Source organism: Apaloderma vittatum, unplaced genomic scaffold (assembly GCF_000703405.1).
Source record: "Apaloderma vittatum isolate BGI_N311 unplaced genomic scaffold, ASM70340v1 scaffold43372, whole genome shotgun sequence".
In the NCBI taxonomy this organism is placed as follows: Eukaryota; Metazoa; Chordata; class Aves; order Trogoniformes; family Trogonidae; genus Apaloderma; species Apaloderma vittatum.
In genome coordinates, this window is record NW_009702746.1 from 1 (window position 1) to 15860 (window position 15860).

The 15860-nt window shown below is 45.7% G+C and overlaps 1 protein-coding gene across 1 annotated transcript; it reads left to right on the forward strand.

Moving 5' to 3' along the window:
- Window positions 1-76: 76 nt before the first annotated feature.
- On the forward strand, window positions 77-15411 carry LOC104268853 (LIM domain-containing protein 1-like; the record flags this gene model as incomplete). Its single annotated transcript, XM_009864332.1, has 8 exons — window positions 77-397; window positions 5968-6069; window positions 11127-11194; window positions 11672-11734; window positions 12376-12506; window positions 13604-13655; window positions 14048-14116; window positions 14889-15411. Coding segments are annotated over 8 exons (944 nt in total), but the record flags the coding sequence as incomplete, so codon positions are not given.
- Window positions 15412-15860: the final 449 nt, after the last annotated feature.

Genomic DNA, 15860 nt, shown 5'->3' on the forward strand with positions numbered 1-15860 from the left:
GATGGCCACCAGCTGCGGTACCAGGGCATCCCGCTCTCCTTCACCCCCGGCTCCGTGCCCGCCACCTCCGGCACAGACTACCAGCATGCTGCTGCCTACCCTGGCCCAGCCGGCCACTTCGTGGCACATGGTCAAACGCACCGGCCCAATGGCAGCAGTGTGAACCCCGAGCCGGGTTCTTCGCGCCTGGTGTCGCGTGGTCCCGACACTCCACAGCCCCTTTTTCTGGAGGATGCCGGGCATCCAGAGGGCTCTGTCCCGGCAAAGGTGAAGCTGCCCTGCCAGACTCTCGACCCGCAGCCGGAGCATGGGCCATCTGTGGCTGAGCTGAAGCTGGAGGCACTGACCCAGCGCCTGGAGCAGGAGATGGATGCTCGGCCCAAGGCCGATTACTTTGGTAAGAGGTGGTCTGCCACAAAAAAAGGGCTCATTGTGAAGCCTCGTGCGTGCCTATATGCCTTTGGGGTTGCTTGAGTGGTTTTCTTTTGTTGTTTAACTTTTATTTGTTATAGGATTGGGGGTTCTTCCTCCCCGTGTCACTTTTTTCTTTAACCCTACCTCTTTTTAAAGCAAAGATGGTTTAACAGCAGTGAGGAAAGCAGCACTGAGAAAAGAAGCTGGAAGCAACATCTTTTGAATTGCCTTTCGTTCCCGGCACGCAGCTTAACTTTTCTTGGCAGCATTCCTGGTTCTCGGCTGTCCTGCCTGCAGAGGCGCCGCACCTGCAGGCGTGGAGAACAGCATTGAGCTTAGAGGGATGTCTTGGTGGTACTCCCCGGGAAGGTGATCACGGCTGGGTGTGCTCCTAGGATCTCTTAAAGAGAAGATGCTTGAGGATGGGAAGGGTGGGGGTTTCCCAAACTTGGACAGGATTTCCCCTCCTGCCCTCAGGTGCTGGTCCCCATCATCTGCGAAAGGATCTCTGCATCCTGAGGATGGCAGAAAAACAGGATTTAGGCACATCCCTCCCTAAATCTTGGATCTGTAAATAGTCTGGACCACCGCCGCTGGTGCGAAGGGACTGCTTGCACACGAGGAACCCCCAAGGAGAATATTAAATGCCCTGCCGGATTAAACCAATTTAGTACTCCAGCGTGGCAGAAGGTCAGGGGCAAATCGGGCGTTTCCTTTCCCCACCGCGCCGCTTTGCAATTCGATAGCGGATGAGATAGTCTGACTTTTTGGGAGGCGGAAACCTGAGGTTGCTGGGAAGAGGCTGAGAACTCCACAGTTCATTTAAGGAATCAATTTTAGCCCCTGCGGTCATGGAAAGAGAAGCAGGGACAGCTTGAACTGTTCAGCCCAGCGCAGAGGAAAGGTGCTGTCCGGAGGGGCCATGAGGTTTGAATGAGCTTGGGGACCCTCATCTGGGGGGGTGGGCTGAATGCCGTGACAAGGGGCTAGGACAACCGTCTTGTGGGATGCGGTGCTCAAAAATTGGATTATTTTGCTGGGAGGAGTAATTCTAGCAGTGTGGAGAGCCCGGCTGCTCAGGTGGACTGAGTTATTGTGAGCCCTGGGAGGGAGGAGACCCTGGTGAGGTGTCTGTGTTTCCTCCCAGCAGGAAGTTTTACAACAGCATGTAGCATCTGAGCAATTTGGAAAGGAGGAGAGGGAGAGGGAAGAATGGTGCAGACATGGCAGAGGAAGGAGCAAAGTTTTGTGCAGCCTCAGCTCTGCTGGTGAAGGCTCAGCTGATCTGCCCTGTGGAGGACCAGGGAGCAGGAAGTGGCAAGTACAAAAGTGTTGTAATTGTGGGCCTCCTCCTCCTTTCTTTTTCACTTTTATTTTCATTTTTTCACCGTTGCTATACTTCCTTTGGAGGAATAAAGGACCCAGCCAGTCTTCTGAATCTGTCTTTGCTATGCCCTGCCCTCGAGCTATCTAGGATGGAAAATAAATACTTTTATGCAACAGTGATAAAAAGGATGACCGGTTTTTTTGTTGCAGGCTTTCCCCCAGCGACGGGAAGTCTAATACAGCAGGTTTGCAGTGCATCAGAGCCAGGAAATGAAACCAGGGCTGAAGCACAAATGACCAGTGTATTTTATCTAAAATGCTTTCAGCTCTCCAAATTTGGGGTTCTACTTTTGTAACTAAGGGGATTTTTAATTTTTATTTTTTAATATGGGTCTGTCTGTCTTGTTAACGTGCAATCTATCTTGCTCTAGATCAGGTGCTTACTGTGAACACTTAATTCTGGTCACAGTAAAGGAGCTGTTTCTTCCTTCACTATGTGAAAGTGAGTGCAAATGAACGCCTCTAAAAGGATAAGCTAGGGATTAGGCATAACACAGGTAGGATGCTCTGTCAGCACCAGCTTGCTGTACAAAATAATTCTGTCTGCTCAGAGTGAAAGGAGAGAAGCAAACAAAGCCAAGAATTCTTTTTTTTTTTTTTTTAAATCTAGTGGCCTATGTTTGAGCAGCATGGGCCACACGTGTCTCTGGGAGGAATCTGAGTTCTCCAAGAGTGCTTTTGAAGTGCTGACTTGATTAATGTGGGCTGTGGAGGAGGATGTAGGGAGTCTCGGGTATCAGCTGAGACTTAAGCTTGGGAAGGGAAATCCTGAAATCTCTCCCTGGGGTGACTGGTTCCACAGCAGCAGAGCGGAACCCATGTCCCTGGAAATCAGTCTGGGTTGTCTTCAGGGTTTTGGTGTAGGTTCAGTTGTGTGGTTTTGTTGTACACTTTCCAGGGGACATCCAGGAGTGAGGTGTGTGAATCCCACCAGTTTTCTGTTGTGCTCCTTTGGATGCCAAGCCTTCGTGTTCACTTGGCAAACAGCAAGGTTAATTAAATAGAAGTGGATGGAAGGGCTGGAGCTCCTCTGCTGGCGTGACCCAGCACAATGTGGGCATTTCAGGGGTCAGCAGGGAGGTTTTACTACGCCTATGGTACCATGCAGTTCCTTGGTCTGCAGGTACCTTTTAGAGGGTGGGTTTAGAGGTGTAACTTTGTGTACAAAGGTGTAGCATTGTGTTTTTACCAGGGCTTATTTTGCGTAGCTAGATGGAAATCTTCATCTGATGAAGACTATGTACCCACTTACTTAGAGCTTTTTTAAGAATGATTGTTATAAATATGTTTCAGCTGTTGAGTTCTGGCTCCCCTCGTATTTAGAGTAGAGCTAATAAGCTGCAGGTGTTTTAGGAGGGCTCCAGGCATCTTGTTTTGCAGTGATGTCTTCCAGTAGTCAGGCAGAGAAGGTCTCGTAGTGAAGGCTGCAGATTTCTTTTCCCCTTGCTAGAAGCAGAGCAGTAGCTGAATCACTGAACCCCGTGGAGACCTGGAACCCTGGTGTTTTGGGATGGCTGCGACCAGCTTGAAGGCCAGCAGCAGTCTTTTGAAGTCTTCTGGTGGATCAATGAGAGCTGGAAGCATCACAGCATGTGGATTGGTGGATGTGTGCAGGTTGCAAACCTCATCTCACTGCAAGGAACCAAGCAAATAAGTATTTGCCTGGGATATGACTCCTGATTACAGCAGGATGCCCTTCTCCTCCCTTCCTATTGGGAGCTCAACTGAGTTTGCAAGCTAAGGAGGAACCTACCAAAAGGAAAGAAAGAGGAAGGAGTCAAGGCAGAGGAGCAAGGATACTGTGGCAGCAAGGACTGAAAGGAATACGGAACCTCATGCACGTGGCACTGGAGTCAAAATAAGCTCTGACGTTGCTACAAGGAACTTAAAATGTCACTGACTTGAGTTTGGTGGCAGTTTTGTACTTGGCTGGCAGTCACACAATGGTCTGCAGCAAAGTCGGGGGTCAAGAATGTGGCACATAAAAACCGTCCCATTGCCCTTCCAAAATTAAGCGATGATCTTGGCAAATGCAACCAGGAGCGCACTGTGGGGAAGTCTGGCTGTCCTGGATTCTGCTGAGGAGGGGGCTGCTGCTGGAAAAAAACCACAACTGTGTTCTTGGTTTGTAGATAGATGGTGTCTGGTGTGTGGAAATAAATTATACTGACCAAACGCTGCTGTTCAGCATGGTTTGCATTGAATTTTTAGTGAGTGTGGCATAGTAAGTAACTGAGCTCCTTCTGGTGAGCATGACATATCAACACTTAGAGAAAAAAACATCTTTGGAGGCTTTCAGTCAGGTAGTAAATGGAACGGCGCTTGTTGAACTAGGTCATTTCAGACCGAACACTGACTTTGCTTTCGTTTCTGACAGTCCTGGAGGTCTGCACTGGAGCTGTTTGATCTCACGAGCTGAGGCCGTTCCCTCCCTCGGGTGCGCGGTGCCGAGGTGGAGCGCGGCGAGAGCCAGGACGCGGTTTTGTAGGGAATGTTTTTCGGTCCCAGCTCTGCCCCAAAGGTCCCTTTGTTCAGGCGCTGAGCTGCGGCGCGGGCAGTTGCTTGCCGCATGATGTGAGAGAGAACAGAGATTTCTTTGTTGTCCGAGGCCTGGTTGCTCTGCCGGCAAAAATTGAGCCGAAATCAGCAATTTCCATCCCTTTTCCCATTTCAAATGTGGCTACCGTTCTGTCAATGTGCTCAAGCGTGAATTTCCGGGCGCTGCGTGTGTGCGGTGCTTCAGGGCTTGTCATCCTGGTGGCAAAAGAAAAAAACTCTCTCCTTAATAACGTCGTCTGAGGTTAAAAGCTGTCGTTTCAGAGCAGATATCTGTTCAGATCAGCCCTGGCTTAAGCCCTCCTTACGTGCGGCAAAGTAACTGAGTGCAGGAATTGGGCATCTTGCCAAGCCGTGGCTACTCGGGATCCCTCTGCTTCGAGCTGAGGACAGAAGTTGTTGTGGTTTTTTTTCGCTAAGAGCTGCTCAATGCCAAGAAAATTACCCGGAGCTGCTGACTAATGTCAGCGGCGTGCAGGGCTGGCCCAATGCTGCTGACATTTTAACTTTATGCCTTGGCTAGCAGAAAGCAGGCTGAGCACTGTGTAGGGCAATTGCCATCAGAACTTGTATGGAGCAGAGCAAAAGAAGAAAGGAAGTGGAAAGGAAAAAAATCAATAAAATCACATTTTCTCCCACTTTCGGGCCAGGTGTGCTGAGAGTCACGAGATGAAGGCTCAAGTGTGTTGCTTAAAGTGATTTAGAATATTATATTTGGAAGAAGCAAAGACTTAGTCTAGAAGCACAGTGAATGTATAGAAAAGAGGATTTGAGCAGCAAAATCGGTGATTTTTCAGCTCTCAAAACCGTCTGCTCGGCATTGCTGTAGTTCAGAAGAAATTTTTTTTTTCATTGGTTTGGTTTTGTTTTTTTGTAATGCCTGCATGATTTGTCTTTTGCTTTCTTAAAAAGTTTCTTCCACTAAACAAGATTAATCTGCTTGGTTCAAAAAGAACCAGCAAGTTCTGCTAACTTGGTGCCAGTTTGCGTGCTGGGGTGGGCCCACAGCCAAGCTGGCGTTTCAATCCAAGTTGAATTTGGACAAAACTGAGTAACTAATTATTCTCTGCAGCCTTCTCTCCAGGTTTGTGTCAGTTTTGTCTCCGTCTGGGTCTGGGTTTTGTTAACTCTGGGTTTTGTTAACTCTGGGTTTTGTTAACTGCAGCGTAACCCAAGATCTCCAGCAACATGATCTTGTCCCTCTCCTTGGGAGAAACCTGGAGGTAAAGTCACATCCCCAGGGTTGTCACAGACCAGAGACAGGAGAGTGTCTTCTGGTTATCCTTTATGCTGCCTGTTTGGAGCGTTTATTGCTTCAACATGGATTGAAGTCGCTCATTTAGAAGTAGGGCCATACTGCTTTCAAACTGATCAGTCACAATCACAGGGTAGTGCCTGAGGTAAATAAACTGCCTTGGTGTGTCATTTTCCTTGGGCAAGGACTTTCTCTGCACAGGTTTCTCTGGAAGTTTGATGACCATCATGACCACTGCTAACAGCAGCTCTCGGGGCAGGTGACACCGATGTAACCTGCATCTTGTGGCTTCTATGAACCGAATTTCACACAGTTGGGTCCCTCTTCTGACGTTCATCTCCTCCTTTCTCCTCCAGGCACCTGCGTGAAGTGCAGCAAGGGGGTGTACGGAGCCAGCCAGGCTTGCCAGGCTATGGGCAACCTCTACCACGACAGCTGCTTCACCTGCGGAGCCTGCAGTGAGTAACCCCTGCGCACTTTACTTTTACTTGCCGAGAGCATTTTGCCTTTCCAAGGAATCTCTTCCCAAAGTGTCTGAGCCCACCTCATTTCAAATGGTGCCTGTGTTTGTAAGACAGTGGGTTTTTCTGCTGTTTTTAGAAATGTAGCTGTATATGTGGTGGCAGCAAAAATAATAATAAAAATCCTTCTGATTCTTTTCAGTATACAAGTTTAGTTTTCCCAGATGGGCCTTAGGACTTTTCTCCCGTGCTGTATTTAGAGCTGTAAACTCATCAGGACCGCGTGTGTTTTATTTGGAGCTGGAAAGTGGGCATAAATATAGAAAGATGTGTATGCTTTTTAATAATAGCTGAACCTTGAACTCTGCTCGTTTCCCATCTGTCTGACACCAACTGCCTGGCCTCACCTATGTTTTCAGTAGAGCATTTTCACTGTCATCTGACCGAAGACAGGAAAACTGAAAGGAACAAGTGGTATTTGCATGTGGTAGCAGTTTCCTAAAGGCTCAGAAGTCATCAGCCCACTCTTTTGTCCTCTCTTATGAAGTAATTAGAAATCTTCTCTCGCAGGGAGGGAACGTGGTGGCTGCAGCCGGTGCTTTGCTTCAGGAACCGTTTGCCCTCTGGGGATGGGCATCCTCTGAACTGCCCTTGCTCACAAAGCTCCTATTAAAAGTAATCCGGCACCAGGTTCGAGCTGTCTTAAATTTCTAAAATTACTACTGTGAAACTGGTGCTTTAGAAAGACACACTCCTTTTGGAGTGGATTTTACTGTCTTTATTTGGAGACCAGTGCTAGAGAGGTGCTTGCAGTTGTAGAGGTATCAGTGATTGCTTCCAAGTATGTACTCGGTTAAAAAATACCTTAACCCTGTTTCTAGTGAAGTGGGTTGGTGAGGGCTGAAAGAATAGCTGTTTGCTGCTTATTCTAGAAGGAAAGTTGTGGGAGCATGAGCGAGAGCCTAATTTGTCTTGTTAACATGCAAGGGAGTAGTTGCTTTTGAAAGCTCGATTGCCCAGAGAGAGCTCCTGCCTCCCTGCAGGCCTTTTCTCATCTAAATGTGATGAGACTGTTTCATCTGCCGGAAAAAATAAATAGTTGTTTGGACAGTGTTGACCTGCAGAGCACGTCTTGAGCAACCTAGGTAGAAGCTCTCGTTTCTAGCTGAAAAGTAAGAGGTGCTTTTAAGGTCAAGTGGAGTTCACCCTGGAGAACGTCCAGTACAAACTTGTCTTTGGGGAGGAGTCCAGGTTGCTCATGATTTCAATCCGAAAATTTTTCCTCTGGTGGAACACCAAATACCTCCGATAAATAAAATATACAAAATTACCTATTAAGGTAAAGCATATTGTCCTCTGGATATTTATATCTGCTGTCCTGCTGTTTTTCATTTTAAGGAGGATTTCTAATTTTGTTTGTAGTTGGATTTGTGTCCAAGTGTTCACTGGTTTCTCAGATATAGAAAAATGAGGGGGTCTAAGGAGGGAGGGGGTGATACCTCATGTCGCCAAACTTCCTATACCCTCTGTTTCCTGATATATGTATGTTCAAAGATAAGTGACAGAGCAGTTTGTTGAGTAGAGTTATGCTTACAATACAGGGTTCAGTTTTCAGGGGGAAAAAAAAGCGCACTGTTTTTTCTAAGCCACTGGCATGTAATGCAGAAAATTTGGTTTAGAGGTCAAAACAACAGATTTAGAATGATTACTTTGGCATAAACATCTCATTTATCTTCTTGTTTGTTATAGGGCAGAGACACAAACAGGGCAGATGTTTGCAGAGGGGGAGAGGAAAAAACTTCAGGTTCCTTATGCAGAATTAGTGATAGATTATATTTGCTTTACAGGAGGGCCATGAAAGTAGGTTAAAAAAAAAAAAAAAAAGCCCGCAAAACTCATACAGCTATTTCCTGCAAGCTCAAGGTGTCTTGTTTCCGTCTTGGGTTTGGTGGTTTTTTGTATTTTGATTTTTTTCAGTTTGTTGGATAAAGAGTTGTAGTTATCAAATAGTTTGTTACATTTTAACCATTTTAAATTAAATCACTAGTTTATTCAGAACACAAAAGATGCAGGTGTTTCTGGATCTGGATTTACTATTTCAGTAGTAAGGAAACCTTATAAATGATACAGTTTTAGCTGAACAGTATCACTCTCACCTCTCATGGTGTTCTAGTGGTTTCTCTAGGGTCAAGCCAAGTTTATATCCACAGGTGGGCTGGAAAGCAGACCTTTGTAGCTCTGCTAGCAGCGTGATTTAGAGTACAAGGGTCTCGCACTTGAGCCATTTAGTCCTCAGAGGAAATCTGAAAGCTAAAAAAGTCCAAGGGAAGCATCGGAGATGGCTGTGGAGGAAATTGGCAGGCACGGAAGGAAGTCAGGAAGAAAGAACTGATTGCAAGGTGGTTAGAAGGAGAGTTCGATGTTGAGCTGCAGCAGAAGGGCCGAAATGAGGAGCAGATTTCGGGCCCTTTATTACATGAAAGTCTCGAATGTTTGCCGGATTACAGAATTCACCATTACTTTCTTTTTCTTTTTAATGTTGATATCTGCATAAGGGTAACAAGCTGCCGTCCCAGAAACCTGCAAATCCTCAAAGTGGAGAGCACAAAGTATTGCTGGTAATCTTCCTCAGCGTTCCTTGAATAAAGTTACCATGCCAGAGTCTGCCTAGTGAACAATATATATATGTATTTTACTTTTTTTTTAGCAAAAGTAATGTCTGAGAAGATTTCAGTGTGCCTGGCTTTACAGATTGGGAGACAGGGAAGGTGTCAGCGCGTGTTTCTGCTCCAGTCTAAGTTCCCGCTTTGTTCTTGCTGACTTTTTGCCTTCAGTCTCTCAGTTCACTGGTGAGAAATCCCCACTGTTTGGCACCAGAAGTGTGATGAGAAATGCCAGGACAGCTTTCATGGTGATGACAATGCTTTCGTGGTGATGAGGGTACTTTCACGGATGACAGTGCTTGTGCCTCTCCTAGCCAGGTTTCAGGCAGTGGAGCTTTGGGGTCTGAGCCCAAGGGGCATTGGCACAGATATCTGCGCTGGGAAGATGTGGTTGGGGCTTTATCAACACTCTCGTGTTTATGTGATGGTTGCATGTGTCTTAGTGCTGGCTGAGATTCTGAAAATCATTAGGACAATGTGAGAAAGAATGTTGAAACCTTTAGTGGGATATACTTTGTCTTTTTGCCTTTCTTATTTATAACTTCATCTTCAAAGTAGTGGGTTTTGTTAAGAACAGGCATAGGATTAATTGTGCTGTAAAGGTTTTAGGAGGATTCTTATATTTTAATGGTACCTAAGTAATTTTCTGAGTGTTGGCTCAGTAAGCACTGAGGCCTCTACCCAGAGAAATTTAAAAATTACTCTCTTGTATAGTTTTGATGCAGTTATGTTCACCGAAGATGCAGAGATTGCTGCCCCCTCCTTCTTTCTGCTTCATCCCAGGGTGACCTTTAGCTTACCTCTGAAATTTGAAGCTTCTAGGGGTTTTCCTTGAAAAGAAAGACATTTGAATATCTTCTTGCAATGGTTTGCTATCAGCCAAGGCGAGGTGCTCCTCAATTGTGTGGCTTACCATGATTTCTCAATGTTTCCCTCTGAGGAGCTGTTTCTGCCTTCACCTGCGGTCGCTTTGCCTTTAGAGACAGGACCTTTACTTACGTGTGCCAAAGGGTGCTGGTTTGGGCTTTTAGGCCTCAGATCTTTTTCTCAGAGGAATGCCACCAGCCAAATTATAAATCCTCTTTTTAAAAAGGGATAAGTCTCTCCGCTGAATGACTGTGCAGCGTAAGTCCAGGCGCAGCGTGCCCACTGTGGCACCTTCTCTTCCAGATCTGTTGCCATCAATCCTGACCTAATGTTGCGGGAGTTAAAAATGCACTGAGTGTGGAACGGTTAGTAAATGCTTTTATTTATTTTTATTTTTCTGTCATGGTGGAAAAAGGACGTGGTGGCAGTGATCCAAACTTTGTCCCAATGCTGTATTTAACTCGGAAGGAGATTTTGGGGCGCACTTCTCGCTGCATTAGGCTTGTTGTTAACTCGCGTAGGACTACCATTGATGTGAGTGCTGCAAATTCCCAGGTGTCCCTGTGCTTCTCCTTCCTCTCCTCAGAAACTGGAACTCTGCAACTTATTGTACAAATATGCACCCTGGGGGATGGACCACAAAGCTCACTTTTTATTTTGGGCTCCAGGTCCTGTTCTGGTGTCGGCAACCTTGCCAAACCATTCCCAGGAGTTGTTTCCCAGACTGAGAGTGCCCTCTGGGGTATGCAGGAGACAGTAAAGATTAGTAGTTTTATTGAAGTGGTTTTACTTGGCTTCTTCCTTTTCTTAAAGCCTTGCAGCCAGCATGATTATTGACTGAGGGCTGCCAGGTAGGTGCATGCCTTAAAGCACCAAGGTGTGACTTCCAGACCTGTCCTGTGCATCGTCCCCATTTATGCACCTAGCAGCCAATAAATCACTTTTTTAAGGATATTTGACATCAAGCAGGAGGCTGCTGGGCGCTGGTGTCTCAGTTCTGATGTCCTTCCAGCAATGCCTGGCATGTTCCCAGCCCGACCTGCAGCAGGTCCTGCCTCCCGGCACATCCTTGGGGCTCCTAGACTGAGCTAAGGCTGCATTTCAAACCCCAGGGAGCAGGCAAACCAGGCTGCAAAGAGGTAGAAGCAGCTTTTTATGAACAAAGACAACCCAGCCTTTTTCTCCCGGGTGAAGGCAGAAGTGGTGGCAGCATGAACACGCACTGCTATAGTTACGTGGGAACTGAAAGCAGGCAGTGAATGCGAGACGTAAACAAAAAAGCTGTGGTAAATATAAACCTTCCCCATATGTAGAGTCCTTTTTTGGAAGAACTTTATCATCTCCCTCTACTCTCTCTTGCCGGGTTATTTTGTGTTGCAATGTGCCAGGAGGTGGTCCAGGCTTGCAGAGCTACCTTCTCCTGCCAGGATCCAGTGACTGGTGTTCATCAGTGACATTTTTCTCTCTGCTGACCTTTTTCTTCTCTCAGTGATTTTCTTATTATTTGTTTTTCTTTTTCCTCAGGTCGAAAGCTGAGAGGAAAAGCCTTTTACTTTGTCAATGGCAAAGTGTTCTGTGAAGAAGACTTCCTGGTAAGCATGTGGCTGACCCTTGTGCTGGCCTCACGTCTCAGCCTCCCCGGCAGAGATGCAGCCTTTCACCAGCTTTCCAAGCCTACATATGCAGATATTGTGATATAAATATGTGATAAACTCAAGTTCCTGACTTTTAGATTCAAGTGGTCAAATAAGCATCTAGGTCTTATTAGAAAATTTCTACCTTGCTTGTGCATTTGTGGTGTTTGCTTATACACTTCATGAAACTTAAATTTAAGCCTTGAGAGTTACAGGAACTAGTGTTCCTTGTGAATGCTGGAAGTCTTGTGTCCGTATAGAATATCCTCTGGGGACCCATCCACAGCTTGATATACTGGGGGGGGAAAAAAAAGGCACCAGGAAGTTTAGCTTGTGTAAGGAGTAGAGAAAAAGGCCAAGCAAATAACACCCCCCAGTTGTTTATGCTCAACTAGCCTTGTGAAATTTTAAGCCAATTCTTTTTTGTCTTTGCAGTACTCTGGTTTCCAGCAGTCAGCTGACAGGTGTTTCATTTGTGGTCATTTGATAATGGACATGGTAAGTGATATAATTGCTTTAGGGGGGGGAAAAAGCCACCACAGCTTTTTTAGAAGAACGTGTTGAAAGCAAAATGTATTTGTATCCTGTCCTGTCTGCTGTCATCGGGTGGTCTGCCCGGTGTGGGTTTGGGTTTAACACAGTTTCTATAGTCTGTACTAATTAGAAAGCTGGACTAGCGAGTACAAGCTCTTTGATATCCAAGGAATTGTGAAAACCTAGCAGTAGTATTTGTTTCAGCCTCTCGTGGAGAATATAAAGGTGTATTTCCTCTTGTTAGCCTGGTACGTCTTGCATTGTGATCCTGCTCAGTATTCTTTACCTGCTGGCTTCAGAAATTATTTTTTTTCCTTTAAATTCTGTCACTTCTATTCTTTGTAATGCTAAATACCTTGACTGAGACTCTAAATTGTTTTCTTACCTATGCCACTAATTCATTTCTCTGGAACCAGGTGGTATATATTAATTCCAGCTGCCCTCTCCATCCCTCTTAACTCATTTTTTTCCTCATTGTGCCTGAAAAAAGACCCAGCCTTGCTGATGCACGTGTATCACTGTCTGGTGTAAAGCTTGGTGTTTATTATTTTCACCTTTATTAGCTTTTCACATGTATTTTTTTCCTGTCACTTGGTGTGTTGCAGATTCTGCAGGCTCTGGGGAAATCCTACCATCCAGGCTGCTTCCGATGCGTGGTCTGCAACGAGTGCCTGGACGGCGTCCCGTTCACTGTAGATGCTGAAAACAAAATCTACTGTGTCAGAGACTACCACAAGTGAGGACAAAATAAACAGCAGAGATGCTCCCCGATCAACAAGCATCAAGCTTAGCTTTTCAGCGAAGTTGAGAAGCGTGGATTAGTAAAGCAGGGGTAGGGTTAGACGCTAGAAGTTCGAGGCTGGGACTAGACCACAGGAATTCCCGATGTCTCTCCTCTTGCTCTGCTGCTGATCTCTGTGTGACTCTGAGGAAGTCGCTCAACCCCTGGGCTTCAGCTGCCCATTCTGCAAAGCAGAGAGAGTGAGAAACGGTGCTCGTCAAGTGTTCAGGGATGTGAGACATGAGCCCACTCTAAAGTAAGACTGTGAATACCTGTGGAAACCACTGTGAGTTATGTTTTGAGTAGCTGAAGGGCTGAGTTTGGCTTCTAAAGAATCACCACAGCAAAGCAAAACTGTTACCCAGCTCTACATTAAACATTAAAAAAAATTCACTTACTGTTTAGACAGTAAAATAAAATCGCTGTGCTTTTAGCTGGCAGTTATGATATTGGAGCTTTTGAGTGTCCTTTTGGTTTGCTTTGCTCCTTGCTCCATTTTCTGAGCAGGCAGAATATTAAGAGTTGCTCAGGCAGCCCCTGGAACTGTCCTGTGTTGTACCAAGATCAGAGTTGCCTCCATGTGTTCTGAAATGATGCATATTTCTTTGCTGTTTAACTTAATGATTTATTTATTGTGTCATGTTACATTGTAAGGCCTTAAGGAACTGGACAGTATTTTCTCTTGAGGTTTCCAGCCTCGAGGCTGCCTTTTCTTATTATCTGTTTTTCTGGGGACAGTCCTTCTCATTTTCTCCTCCTTCTCTCTTCCAAATCTCTCAGCAGCAGCGAAGAATTTTACAGTGGGTTTGTGGGTTGTTTTTTTTTCTAGAACTAAGTGTGAAACATGAGATCTCTTTTTGCCTGACTGCACAACCTGCACCAAGCATTAATCACAGTTGATGCTAAAATGAATTTATGATCTTGGGATGAAAAGCCTTCCTGTCAATAAGTTATTTACATCTGCATTTTTTTCATCTTATCACTGAGAACATCCAGGCCTCTCTTTTTATGTTGATCTATAACTTGTCTTCAATTTCTCATTGCTTTTCCAGAGTTTTAGCTCCGAAGTGTGCAGCGTGTGGACTTCCCATTCTGCCCTCCGAGGTGAGAGCCTTTTATTCCATTCTGCCTCATTCTGGCTTAGGTCTTGCTGCCTTTCACTGTGACACCTCATTTTACTACTTTGAGGAGATAGGTCTCAGGATGCTGAGAAATGTGATATGTTGACATTACCAGCTCATCAGTGTGTGGTCTGAGCTAGATGTGGCTGTTAAACACAGAGAATTTTACATGTCTGACGTTACATTTTAGAGGATATCTGCAGTCAGCCACCAATGAAACTTTACTGTAAAAGTAACTGCAGGTGGCAGGTTTTATTTGTGGTGTCCAACATGCAGCCCAAATGTGTTACTTCAACATTCATGTTGTTGTAGGAAGCAGTCTATAGAGCGTGTGTCTGATCCTTCGTAATTTCACTTTTGCTTTAATGCTCACAGGGGTCTGATGAGACCATTCGGGTTGTGTCCATGGACAAGGATTACCACGTGGAATGTTACCACTGTGAGGTGGGTCAGCAGCTTGTTCAGGGCACTTAATAGTGATAACTACTATTATTTTTAAGGTGATAGATTATTTGTTAATGAAGGAAACACGGTGGCTTTGTAAGGTTCTACTGCTGCCTCTCTGAAGCCTTGAGCACCAGATCACATCAGCGTATCTGATTTCCAAGTCAGATTGTTCAAAAATGCTAAGGTGATGCCTGATCCTCTGCAGTGTAAGTTACCTTCCCTCTCACAGGAACTCATTGTGTTCTTGGGGCTGGAGAAAGGATACAGCTACACAAAAAAAATCCCAAGAGATGCCAGCTCTTAAACATGGTTCGCTCTCTGTAAAGGGGCTTCCCAGAGAGCCCTCGTACTTCTGTGTGGTGAATTAAAATCAGTAGATGTCTTCTCTTGCTCTTCTCATAGAACAGTGGGAAGACGCTGGTTTCACATCGGCACAGCTGTAGTTAATGTCATGCAAGGAGGTGAATTCTATCTGAGAGAGTAAAGAGACATGAGCATGTTTAAAATACATGGGCTGGCACCCTGCCACAGGAGAAAGCTCATTGAATAAAACTGCTGAAGACAAATACGTACAAGCCTGTGCCAGGTGCTCTCCTTCTTGTGGCACGTGTTGGACTTGCTGGGAAAGATCTTTTGGAATTTCTGGGGAGGATCTGTTGACTGTGTGTCTTCTGTCCTTGTCACAAAATCTCCTTCCTGGGAGCTAGCCCTCTGTTGATGCTGACAGGTGAATGTGTGCTCTAATGGATTGCACGGCCTCCCTTTGCAGGACTGTGGGATGGAGCTGAACGACGAGGACGGGCATCGCTGTTACCCGCTAGATGAACACTTGCTTTGTCACTCCTGTCACCTGAAGCACATAGAGAACGGCACAACCCCCACGGCCGCATACCAGCAGCACTACTAGCCGGTGGCTGACATTGGAGAGCTGGGACAGGAGACTTGTGGTGTGACCTCCCTCTCCCCGCCCTCAGTTGATTTCCTGCACATGTTTTTATGCCAGTTGGCGATGTTCCTGTGAAAGGATGTGAGAGATTTTTGCTGGATTCCCAGAGTTTGTACGCGTGTGAGTTCCAGCTGCATCAAACCACGTCTGCTTGGCCAAGAATGTGGCATGTTATCTAAACTGATCACTTTACTTTCACATGCCTTTTTCTGCTGTCTGGAGATTCCTCTTGGCTTATTTTGAAAGGTTCTTCAGTGAAAGCACAATTTGTTGTCAGGCCTGTGAACTCGAATTGTGCCATGCACAACTAAAAAGCCAGAGGCTGGCTTCCCTACCTGTTGGCAATATCTTTCAGGCTACCGAGTGTTTCCTGGCAAGCACATTTCATCAGATTCCCTGAAGGGACATCAACCTATTAATATCATTTTTTTTTAGATACTCTCTTTTTATTAATCCTTTAGGAAAAGAAAAGGGTCTGTGCAAAATGTTTGGAAAGGAAGGGAGGGGATGCTCCAAGTGTGGACATGGGGGAAATCCATCATTCTTGCTTGGAGAACTTGATTTGGAAAAAAAAAAAGTTCTCTATACACAGACACTTGCCCGAGTTTTCCAGTTTGCCCCCACAGCTTGACCCCCAGCCTGGCCACTCCTTTCCATGGTGTTTACCCAGCACAAACCCATTTCGTAATGGTGCTTATTTAGAGCTCTGGGAACGAATTGAGAGCGTTAGGAAGGCTTTGTTATGCAGGGATTTAGAGCCCGGCTCCACAACCTGTACGATGAGTATGTTGGTAT